At 35.8% G+C, this 11,682-nt stretch overlaps 2 protein-coding genes across 5 annotated transcripts in view; one reads left to right on the plus strand and one right to left on the minus strand.

Moving 5' to 3' along the window:
* The first annotated feature begins 479 nt into the window (after positions 1-479).
* LOC107741546 (E-selectin-like) lies at positions 480-4,312 on the plus strand. Of its 4 annotated transcripts, none has more exons than XM_016554301.1 (7): positions 480-626; positions 1,129-1,201; positions 1,486-1,677; positions 2,143-2,349; positions 3,597-3,788; positions 3,868-4,037; positions 4,188-4,312. In XM_016554301.1, the coding sequence occupies exons 1-7, from the start codon at positions 603-605 to the stop codon at positions 4,218-4,220; spliced, it is 891 nt and encodes a 296-aa protein (XP_016409787.1). In that variant the 5' UTR covers positions 480-602; the 3' UTR covers positions 4,221-4,312. The 4 variants fall into 4 exon arrangements, with proteins under 4 accessions (XP_016409787.1, XP_016409786.1, XP_016409788.1 ...); XM_016554300.1 differs by lacking the exon at positions 480-626 and adding an exon at positions 815-942; XM_016554302.1 differs by lacking the exon at positions 480-626 and adding an exon at positions 815-942 and having other exon boundaries at positions 2,143-2,334.
* Positions 4,313-7,027: 2,715 nt separating this feature from the next.
* Positions 7,028-11,682, minus strand: part of LOC107741567 (abnormal spindle-like microcephaly-associated protein homolog) — a 24,635-nt gene continuing 19,980 nt past the window's right edge. The window contains exons 24-28 of the mRNA XM_016554320.1: positions 9,816-9,965; positions 9,343-9,534; positions 7,612-7,804; positions 7,377-7,531; positions 7,028-7,252 (exon numbers count right to left, since the gene is read on the minus strand). Coding sequence (XP_016409806.1) covers positions 7,028-7,252; positions 7,377-7,531; positions 7,612-7,804; positions 9,343-9,534; positions 9,816-9,965 — 915 coding nt within the window. The remainder of the gene's footprint in view (positions 7,253-7,376; positions 7,532-7,611; positions 7,805-9,342; positions 9,535-9,815; positions 9,966-11,682) is intronic.

Here is an 11,682-nt window from a genome sequence, read left to right on the forward strand (position 1 = left end):
CTGGACCAATCACAAAGGACTGTGCCATCTGACCAATCACAGCAGTGAGGGCTCACGGAAAGGAGGGGTTTGATTCTTTGAACTGCTTCGCACGTGTACAGTGACTAAAATAGGTATTTTACCACAGTAAAGTGACTTTTACTTCTGGTACTTGACTGTTGTGCTTTTATTTTCATTGCCTCTCTTTAAACCAGTTTTTTTCTCTAAATTCTGTTCCTGAAAATCATAGTGTTCAGCCAACTTCAACTATAATAGATAATATTTCACCATGTGGTGGGTTTTCCTAGATTTCATCACAATTTTGGGGGCGTTGAGCTGAGGTGGTACTTGTGGTACTTGACTGTTGTGCTTTTATTTTCATTGCCTCTCTTTAAACCAGTTTTTTTTTCTCTAAATTCTGTTCCTGAAAATCATGGTGTTCAGCCAACTTCAACTATAATAGATAATATTTCACCATGTCGTGGGTTTTCCTAGATTGCATCACATTTTTGGGGGTCGTTGAGCTGAGTCCCGTTTGGTGGGGTGGAGGGAAGGGGACGGTTGCTTTTTATCTACATTTCACAGACTTCAGGGATTCATAACACCACCGCTCTTAAGAGTTCATGAATAATTCTTTTGGAAAACAGGTAATCAGAGTTTTTCATCAGTACTCATTCATGTTTAACACTGAAGAAATCTTTGCATTGATTTGTTAAATAAGGAAAGTGAATCAGCCTTTAAAGATTAAATATTTGGTAGATGATTCAGTCAATATTGTTTATACAGTTTATTAGCTTGGTGGGTTTTCCTAGATTGCATCACATTTTTGGGGGCGTTGAGCTGAGTCCCGTTTGGTGGGGTGGAGGGAAGGGGACGGTTGCTTTTTATCTACATTTCACAGACTTCAGGGATTCATAACACCACCGCTCTTAAGAGTTCATGAATAATTCTTTTGGAAAACAGGTAATCAGAGTTTTTCATCAGTACTCATTCATGTTTAACACTGAAGAAATCTTTGCATTGATTTGTTAAATAAGGAAAGTGAATCAGCCTTTAAAGATTAAATATTTGGTAGATGATTCAGTCAATATTGTTTATACAGTTTATTAGCTTTGCAAACTGTACTAAGCCATTTGTCATGTTTTACAGCTTAAAATGAAATATTGTGACATATTTCTCTTTCTTCTATTAACGATCATAGATGTCTCAACAAATGCTCAAGGTAACACAATGATACACAATGTAGCCAAAGAATAAACATCCAATATGTTGCACAATATATAATAATATCATGTTTGTATATCACCTTTATTTATAATGCTGGTCTGAATTTATATATAGTTTTTTGTTCATTTTCCATGAAATTTCATTGACCATAAAACCAAAATGTGGGTCTAAATTTGAAGTAAAGTTAGCTGTCATTAAACTGCCCTGCTCTGCTTTATTTCAGTAAAACTAAAACAGCTATCTTTTAATAATGATTGAATTGTATTTCTTGATCTACAGAAGTTACCTGTGAGGGGGAACAACTCATCAACGTTGACATTTTATTTGGACATCCAGGTATCGTTTCACCTTATAAACCTGGACATATTTTAGTTTTTCGATGCACTGATGTGAACCTGAAGATGCATGGACAACGAACAATTGAATGCCTGTCAAATGGAAAATGGGATCACCCATATCCGATATGTGGAGGTATGAAGCAATACTGTAATATAAAGCAAATATATTTGCTTTAAATATTTAAGAATTGTTTTTAAAAAATGTTGAAATGTTTGTATAATGTATAAAAATATATAAATTACATTCTTGATACAAAAAAGTGAAAGAAATAAAATCAAAAAAAGGTAATGACAACGTTAACATCAATGCGTTATTCATTAAAACATCAATCATTCATGCATCAAACATAGATTTTGTATGCTGTCTTTCTTCATCTCTTAGTGAGTTGACAGCTGACTAGCCCCAGTCTCCACTATACAGCAAAAATATGACTTGCTGATACAAAGTTAATTTCGTGAACTTATATGATTTTCCCCTATAAAAATTGTAGATTTAATGTTTCACCTAGTTTATTGAGACAAATGACAACTACTTATGAATGGATAAATAAGTCCAGATGGAGGACACTGCAATGACCAGTATTTCGTCTCTCTCTAGAAGTAACATGTCCACTAAACACAACAGAGAACAACATCAAAATGGAGCGATTCCCTGATCTTGAGGGTCCAGTCAAACCTGGATATAGTTTAACATTTTCATGCAATGGACAAGGACTGGTTTTAAAAGGACAGAGAGAAATCACCTGCCAGTCAAATGGAGAATGGAGCAGCCCATTCCCTGAATGTTTAGGTAATTGCAGAGAAGGTAAAAGCATTGAATTAGTTGTCAGTGTATTATTATCTCAAGCATCACTTTTGCTCATTAAAATCTATGCACAAATTGGCACATAACTCATCAGGTCTTAAGTCTCTCTTGATTTGGGCCAGGAAGCAACATCAAGAACAACACGGCAACCGCAAAGTTATGAACTAGTAATGTGGCAGCAGGTTTTGCATGAAATAAACACCAGTCAGATTTTCTTCAGAAAATCAGAGAAATCAGAGTGAACCAGCAACTAAAAACACTTCAACAGAATTATAATTTTCTTTAAACACATTAACAATGACTATGTCATAGTCATTAATAGTTCTAACATACTATATGGTTTAGCAGCATAAAACGAAATCTGGCTACTACTAAGATTTATTAATGCGACAGTTGCTTGGTGATAACAGTCTAAAAATAAAACCTGGGCCACCACCAAACATGAACCATGAGAATGCAGAAAAAAAGAAAGAATCAATACAATACAAAAATACTGATGATATTGATTACCTGTGCTATACATTTTTTGGTCCAATCAGATGTTCTTTAGAATTAAAATTAATTTAGTATTTTAGTGCCACTGTGCTATACACTCCCTCCCATAAGACACAAGATTTAATTTAATTGGTAATAGATTTTTTTTTTTAATCCCTGAGATTTACTTGTTCTTAAAGGGTGACGTTATGTCCTCAGTATTATTAATTAAAGAAATCAAAAGGTAACAAACAGGTCTAATGCTATTCAAATAAAAAAAAATAATAAAAAAAAGCTAAAAAAGCAAAAGCTAATGTGATTTGTTAAAATAACAGATAGTCCTTTTAGAATTTAAATTAATTTAGTATTTTAGTGCCACTGTGCTATACACTCTCTCCCATAAGACACAAGATTTAATTTAACTAGTAATAGATTTTTTTTTTTAATCCCTGAGATTTACTTGTTTTTAAAGGGTGACATTATGTCCTCAGTATTATTAATTAAAGAAATCAAAAGGTAACAAACAGGTCTAATGCTATTCAAATAAAAAAAAATAATAAAAAAAAGCTAAAAAAGCAAAAGCTAATGTGATTTGTTAAAATAACAGATAGTCCTTTTTGTTGGTTCACAAAATAAAAACCTCTTATCTACACACTGTTCTGGCATGAAAGATCTTAAATACAAAAACCTTCATACAAAAGGAAATAAGTGTGTAATGAATTTTTTTTTAAAAACTTTAACACTTAAATACATCATAACTATGTCTTGTACAGAAATAACCTGTGAGCTTCAGTCAACCACATTTGGAGTAAAAAAGATCAACCCAGAGGGAAAGACTATTTTAAGAGCTGGAGAAAGTGTGGAAATCACCTGCTCTAAAAAACGCTTTTGGTTTATTAAAGAAACCAGCAAAACATTTACATGCCAAGATAATGGGGAGTGGGATCATAAGCCTGTTTGTGAAGGTAAGATTATAGAGAAACCCTTCTGGATTTGGTGATGGACTCACTACATGTTATTAAAAGCATGTGAATCTTGTTTCAGAGATTAGATGTGAAGTTCCACATGACCAGCATGTGTCTCACCTAGACCATTTTTTCAGACGAGATATGAAACTGGGAGCAAAACAATATTATTATTGCGAGTCTGGGTATGAGAAAATGGCAGAAGAAGCCACATGTACACGAGACGGACACCAAATCCACTGTGCGCTGGTATGTTCTATTTTTAAATCTCACAATATGTGCAAATGAATGAAATTGGGAGCAAAAAAACAAACAAACATTACAATTACCTCATTGTCATATTAGAGATTTACTAATGTCAGATTTTTTTTTCTTTTCTTTTTTTTTTGGTGATGACAGTCTCAAAGAAATGTGGACCACCACCACACGTGAACAATGCAGATACAGTAGAAATGACAAAAAAGGAATGCAATACAGGAGAGAGAGTTGAATACATGTGTTTTAATAAATACACATTGGATTCACACCCCGCTTTCTCCAAATACTTGACCTGTCAACAAGGCGAATGGAGAGGGAATATTAAGTGTTTAAGTATAAACACGCTACACCATATATATCATGCATATACTTTATGATGCAATCTTGTAGTTTAAGTTGTATGTTGTGATGATTAGTTAATAAATGTATACTGTGACACTGATAGTGACATGTTGGGTTTATTTCAGTGCCCTGTTCAGTGACAGTGGGGGAAATGGATGAAAGAGGAATTGAGTTGGCCTTCGCTGATCAACAAAAGATGTTCGCACCACATGACTTAAATACAAAAACCTTCATACAAAAGGAAATAAGTGTGTAATGAATAAAAAATAAAAACTTTTTTAACACTTAAATACATCATAACTATGTCTTGTACAGAAATAACCTGTGAGCTTCAGTCAACCACATTTGGAGTAAAAAAGATCAACCCAGAGGGAAAGACTATTTTCAGAGCTGGAGAAAGTGTGGAAATCACCTGCTCTAAAAAACGCCTTTGGTTTATTAAAGAAACCAGCAAAACATTTACATGCCAAGATAAAGATCAACCCAGAGGGAAAGACTATTTTCAGAGCTGGAGAAAGTGTGGAAATCACCTGCTCTAAAAAACGCTTTTGGTTTATTAAAGAAACCAGCAAAACATTTACATGCCAAGATAATGGGGAGTGGGATCATAAGCCTGTTTGTGAAGGTAAGATTATAGAGAAACACTTCTGGATTTGGTGATGGACTCACTACATGTTATTAAAAGCATGTGAATATTGTTTCAGAGATTAGATGTGAAGTTCCACATGACCAGCATGTGTCTCACCTAGACCATTTTTTCAGACGAGATATGAAACTGGGAGCAAAACAATATTATTATTGCGAGTCTGGGTATGAGAAAATGGCAGAAGAAGCCACATGTACACGAGACGGACACCAAATCCACTGTGCGCTGGTATGTTCTATTTTTAAATCTCACAATATGTGCAAATGAATGAAATTGGGAGCAAAAAAAAAAACAAACATTACAATTACCTCATTGTCATATTAGAGATTTACTAATGTCAGATTTTTTTTTCTTTTCTTTTTTTTTTGGTGATGACAGTCTCAAAGAAATGTGGACCACCACCACACGTGAACAATGCAGATACAGTAGAAATGACAAAAAAGGAATGCAATACAGGAGAGAGAGTTGAATACATGTGTTTTAATAAATACACATTGGATTCACACCCCGCTTTCTCCAAATACTTGACCTGTCAACAAGGCGAATGGAGAGGGAATATTAAGTGTTTAAGTATAAACACGCTACACCATATATATCATGCATATACTTTATGATGCAATCTTGTAGTTTAAGTTGTATGTTGTGATGATTAGTTAATAAATGTATACTGTGACACTGATAGTGACATGTTGGGTTTATTTCAGTGCCCTGTTCAGTGACAGTGGGGGAAATGGATGAAAGAGGAATTGAGTTGGCCTTCGCTGATCAACAAAAGATGTTCGCACCACATGATGATCACATCACCTTTAAGTGTCAGAGGGGCAAAGTTTCAGTAGGTTTTGCCCTAAGACAAAAGTGTAATGATGGGGTGATAACTTTACCTGTTTGTGCGTGACAGTGGAAATAAAACACTGACGAAGCATCAGTTATACTACTAGATAAAAACAAATGGAGCAGATCAAAATAAAAAAATTTTCCCTATTCAGTTTGTCTGTTTTGGACTTCTTGCAAGAAAAAGCAAACAAACAACTAAAGAAATACTAAATTTATAATTCTTTAGATGTGCATGTATGAAAATGATATTAACCCTTTTAACCCTACATTTTTACCTATATACGGCAAGTCAGTGCATGTAATCACTTTATGTAATTCACTTTAAAGATTCATGTTTAATTTATGAAGATGTCATGAAAAAATGTGACTTTTAAGATGAAGATGACATGAAATGACCATTATAACCAGTAGATGGCAGCAGAGGATCACTCGTTAGCTCAGTTCAGGGTATCTGCAGGATTTTTAGGCTCAAATTTAAGACCTTTTTAAAGACCTGCACAAATTAAATTAATACCATATAAGTGAGGTAGGCCAATGTCTATGGTCAGGCCCGGATTAAGAACACATAGGGCCCTGGGGCTATAGCACACCCAAGGACCCCCTTCATAGTAGTCTATCTTGGTGACACAACGTTTTGTACAACAGGAATAATTTGTTTTTGTTTTTTTTATCAAATCTCCAAAACACAGAGATACAATATGTATGCACACTAAATATTCCAGGCTACAACACATTAAAAAAATGTATACATTAACACCAGATATATGAAGTCAAAACAAACAGGTTTCCAGAAGCAGCAACAACTTTTGAGCATATACAGCTCCCTTAAGGAGTTTAGTTTAAATAGTTTTATTATTAGGTCTTCTTTCTGGCCCTAGAAGAGAATCATCTGGTGCTAAAATTCAGCCCATCTGGCCCACAGTCCCCATAAATGTTTTGCTGGGGTTAGGGCAATTGGAATAAATTATTTATTAATAAATAAGGGGCGAAAACAAATGATATTTTTGAATGCTTAAAATGCATTAAACAATATTAATATTCCATTATATTGCAGGCTCTTAATTATTGAATTCATATTTTTCTGCAATTAAAGTTTATTAGAACTATTAAATTGTTCTTTGTAGTTGCCCTAATGAAAAGCAAATTCTTGAATCCAGAGTTAATTATAGTGTTTAGTCTTTTTACACGTTGCATTGCATCGCGCCGCGTAAACAAAACCATCATCCTGGACTAAGAGGACCAAGAGAAAACAAGCCTTGGTAAAGATGCTGCCACCTTTTTCTGCAACCTTATCTCCAGCCTTCTCCCGGTAGATCTGCAGAAGATCCAGGAGGGTTTCTACAGAGTTGTCTACATCATAAACTGCATCAATGGTTCTGTTGTACTGAAAAATATATTGAAAAAGGCAAAAATCAACAATGTTAAATGCAATAAATGAATCAGCATATTAAATGATTTCATACAAATTTGTAACTAACAAACCTAATTCCTTAATTGAGGCAACATACCTTTGATAAGTTGAGAAGAACTTGGATGGATAATATGATGATCTCCATTGAAGGCACACTTCTGTTGCAGCTCCTTATCAGAGTGAAGATGGTGTGTGTTGCTCCGCTTTCAACAAGACGTTCACAGCACTCAGGAGAAAGTCTTGTGGCAGTTTCTTTAACCATGACAAAAAGATAACGTTAGCTGTCATTTTATGAATCAGCCAGCCTCCAAACTTTAAAAACAAGGTCTTACCCAAATGTTTCAAGGCTGCAAGAATGTACGCATAATTTTGAAGTCCAAGCAGGTAGCTTAGTGCTGTTGTAGTCTTGTTACACAGCTTGTCCTCTTCCTTCACCCCCCGATTTACTTCCCTGAGACGGCGCCTCATGGAAATGACTTTGCTTGTGTCATGATGTTTTCTTGAACGATGACCCCTCCAGAGTGCCTTAAAACAATTAATCACATTATAAAAATTCTAATTAATAGTTGTTCACCCAAAATAGAAAACATGTCCAAAACCTACATTAACACTTCTGTGGTCTAAAGAAACCAAGTAATACTGTTTTTGAAAAAACCGTAAATAGTGAGTAAAATACATGTATACGTAAATGTATAAGTATTTAAGTCAGTTTTTTTTTTTTTTTTAAACAAGTCCATTTAAAGGGATAGTTCACCCAAAAATGAAAATGTGATGTTTATCTGCTTACCCCCAGGGCATCCAAGATGCAGGTGAATTTGTTTCTTCAGTAGAACACAAACGAAGATTTTTAACTCAAACCGTTGCAGTCTGTCAGTCATATAATGGAAGTGAATGGGAATAAATTAAACCCTGTGGCTCGTGACGATACATTGATGTGTAAAGACACGAAACGATCATTCTGTGCAAGAAACTGAACAGTATTTATATTCCCATTCACTTCCATTATATGACTGAAAAGACTGCAAGGGTTAGAGTTAAAAATCTTCGTTTGTGTTGTACTGAAGAAACAAAGTCACCTACATCTTGGATGCCCTGGGGATAAGCAGATCTCAAACGACTTACCACTACAAGCACGCACAAATCAGGCAACCAACTTGACTTAATTTACACACGCAACTGTATTGCAGACAACATTTTGGAAAAACCCCTTCATATCTCTGACCATTTCTTCATTACATTTAAACTACATTTTGCTACCTGTGTGCCACCAACCCCTATACCGGTTACTTTTAGACGAAACCTGCGCTCCCTTTCACCCTCCCATCTTTCCTCCGTTGTATCCTCCTCTCTTCCCTCACCTACCCATTTCTCATCTCTGGATGTGAATGCAGCAACTGACACTTTATGCTCTACTTTAACCTCTTGTCTAGATGATATTTGTCCTCTCTCCTCCAGGCCAGCACGGGCTGCCCCTTCCAACTCCTGGTTATCCGATGTTCTTCGTGAGCATCGGACCAAACTCTGACAGATCTTTTGATTTGCACCATTTTCTCTCTGCTGACCTGAGTATGTATCAGTTGTTGCTTTCATCTTTCTCTGCTGAAGTCCATACTGCCAAATCTTCCTACTTCCACAACAAGATCAACAGCGCTCCAGACACACGTAATCTCTTCAAAACGTTCAATTCTCTCCTCTGTCCCCCTCCACCACCTCCTACCACTTCTATAACAGCTAATGACTTCGCCACATTCTTCACAGACAAAACCAGAACAATCAGTAGTCAATTCTCAGCCCCACACACACCCTACGCTCCCTTTCCCCCTCCCATCTTTCCTCTGTAGTATCCTCCTCGCTTCCCTCACCAACCCATTTCTCATCTCTGGATGTGAATGCAGCAACGGACACTTTATGCTCTACTTTAACCTCTTGTCTAGACGATATTTGTCCTTTATGTATTCCCCAATCGTAAGTCGCTTTGGATAAAAGCGTCTGCAAAATGACTAAATGTAACTGTAAATGTAAATTTTCATTTTTGGGTGAACTATCCCTTTAAGACACCATACCTGGGCCTTTATTATTCCACGTTGTAGCCTCTCCTTGCGGCGTCTCAGAAGGAGCTTCCTAACTGCATACTGGATAGTAGCAGCAGCTTTGTTGCGATGATGTAACCAAGTTCTCACTGCCCTCTGGGACTTGATGATGTCTTCTCTGTCTTTAAGGTATCCCTTTCTTTGCAGTTTTGCCCTAAAACATTGCTAGAAAAGTGGGGCAGAGAAAAAGAGAAATGTACACTGAAATCTGTGATTTTCACAAAAGCCCTGAACCCTTTCTCTGTTATCTGCACCAAAATATCCCCATTTATTTATCACCCAAAGTATCTCAATGCAGGTTAACAGATAAAAAGTACACCTTTTTATTTACATATACAACCAACATTGTTAACAATACAAAGCTGGTTGAAAATCTGTGAACTTCAAAAACATGTAATTCCTTCTCTGTAATTAAGAAATTATTTTATTTTGATGATTAACTGTACCTGGATGTATAGGACCGAAGAGATCTTCCTCTTGGCGGATTTAAGAGCCCAGTGTGCTCGCACAGCTCTCTGAATCCTTTTTGCACAGAGATGATGGTAAACAGCAGCAGTGAAACGGTGGCGTCTTACAGCACAAGCCATTTCTTTTACCTATTATGGGAACAGGTTAATACACATTTATTAACTTTTAGCATATTCAGTCCCATCAGTTGACTCAAGAATCACGGATAGGCATTGAGTAACCTACTCCAACTAGTTGGTTGCTGAACGATTACTTAAAGGGGTCATCGGATACGACATGCACTTTTACAAGTTGTTTGAACTAGGGCTGAACGATTAATTGCATTTGCAATAATATCGCGATATGAAAAAACGCGATTTTTCAACCGCAGAGGCTGCGATTATACTGTCACGTGACACATGAGAGTAAAGAGGTGTGTTCGACTTGAAGATCGATCGGTGTATGACATCAAAGTACGGCGAGAGAAGTCATAAGGAGACGTCCATGCTCTTATAGCTCTCGCAGTACTTTGATGACACACACCGATCGTTCTAAGCAGCGCTGCATCAAGTCAAACACATCTAAGCAGTCTTCAGAGGAAGCATCAAGTTGGCACACTACAGTGTTGCCAAGTCCGCTGTTTGGGGAACCCCTCCAAAAAACGTGTATTTTACCCCCTGGAATGCGATTTTTACCGGTGGATCCCCCTCGAAACGTGATTGGGCTAGTTTTGAGTAGCAATTGGGTGGGTTTTGTTGTGAAAACCTAGCAACCCTGGCACGCTACACGAGGAAATGTTTGAAAGCGTATATATGAACGTACTTCAAAACGGCACATGGAAATTACTCAAGCAGTAACAGTGTTACGGTGCATTTCATTACTGAAGACTTCGACCTTAAAATAATATATATATTAAGGTAATATATATATTCTTATTTATTTGTTTAAAGTCTGTCTAAAGTTAACAGACAGTGTTTAAAAAGTGCAGTCCACATGTTTATTACAGTGACTTTGAATTACCTAAAGTAGTGCGGTAAAGCAACAGATTTGTTTTTATATTTCTGCAATCTACTTTATTTTGTGTGACTTTTTACTGACTTTCATTTTAATGTTTACAACAGGCTTATTTGTCAGTGCTTTATGCTGTCATAATTATTACATGCTTACATTGGAAGTTCAGCAAATCAGTCAATATACTGTGATTGTAGTTGTTAAATAAAAATGTCATTCATATCAATTCATGCATCACCTAATTTCATCGTAACATATAGGCCTGGCCTACAGAAAAGAACATTTATGTTTAATCTATCTAATAATGTGTTGGTCTTACTATACAATGATTTATAGCTCGTCTCGGTTGAATAATACAGAACATAAAGAGCTTTAAAAAATAATTGCATATTAAATCGCAATCGCAATATTGGTAAAAAAAAAAAAAAAAAATCACAATTAGATTTTCCAAAATCATTCAGCCATAGTTTGAACTGAAATGTGTGTTGGCAGTGTGTGTACACAACCACCCTATAATGATAAAGATTCACCCAGTGTTTTTTTTTTTTTTTAAATCTCATTAAATTATTTTTCCCTTTCTCAAATCGAGCCGATCTCAGATGCCTGTCAGTGTGAAGTCACCGCTGAAGACGCAGTGGATTACATTTGTTTCTGAAGGAAATTTTATTTTATTTTTGTATCTAGTATTTTTGTATACTTGTTGATCCAGGAAATCAGCAGTCTAATTAAGAGGTTGATTGGCAAAAAGTATTTTTGTATTTTGAAAATACAAAAATACTAAGCTTAAATGTATTTAAATACAAAATAGTATTTTGTATTTCAAATGCATGTATTTGAAATACTGCCCATCCCTGC

This window comes from Sinocyclocheilus rhinocerous, unplaced genomic scaffold, assembly GCF_001515625.1.
Source record: "Sinocyclocheilus rhinocerous isolate Xijiao unplaced genomic scaffold, SAMN03320098_v1.1 scaffold556, whole genome shotgun sequence".
Taxonomy (NCBI): domain Eukaryota; kingdom Metazoa; phylum Chordata; class Actinopteri; order Cypriniformes; family Cyprinidae; genus Sinocyclocheilus; species Sinocyclocheilus rhinocerous.

Coding starts and splice junctions, on each gene's coding strand:
- LOC107741546 (XM_016554301.1), top strand. CDS start 603: ATGAATAATTCTTTTGGAAAACAG. Junction 1,678..2,142: donor CCCATATCCGATATGTGGAG/GTATGAAGCAAT, acceptor GTCTCTCTCTAG/AAGTAACATGTCCACTAAAC. Junction 4,038..4,187: donor ACCAAATCCACTGTGCGCTG/GTATGTTCTATT, acceptor TGGTGATGACAG/TCTCAAAGAAATGTGGACCA.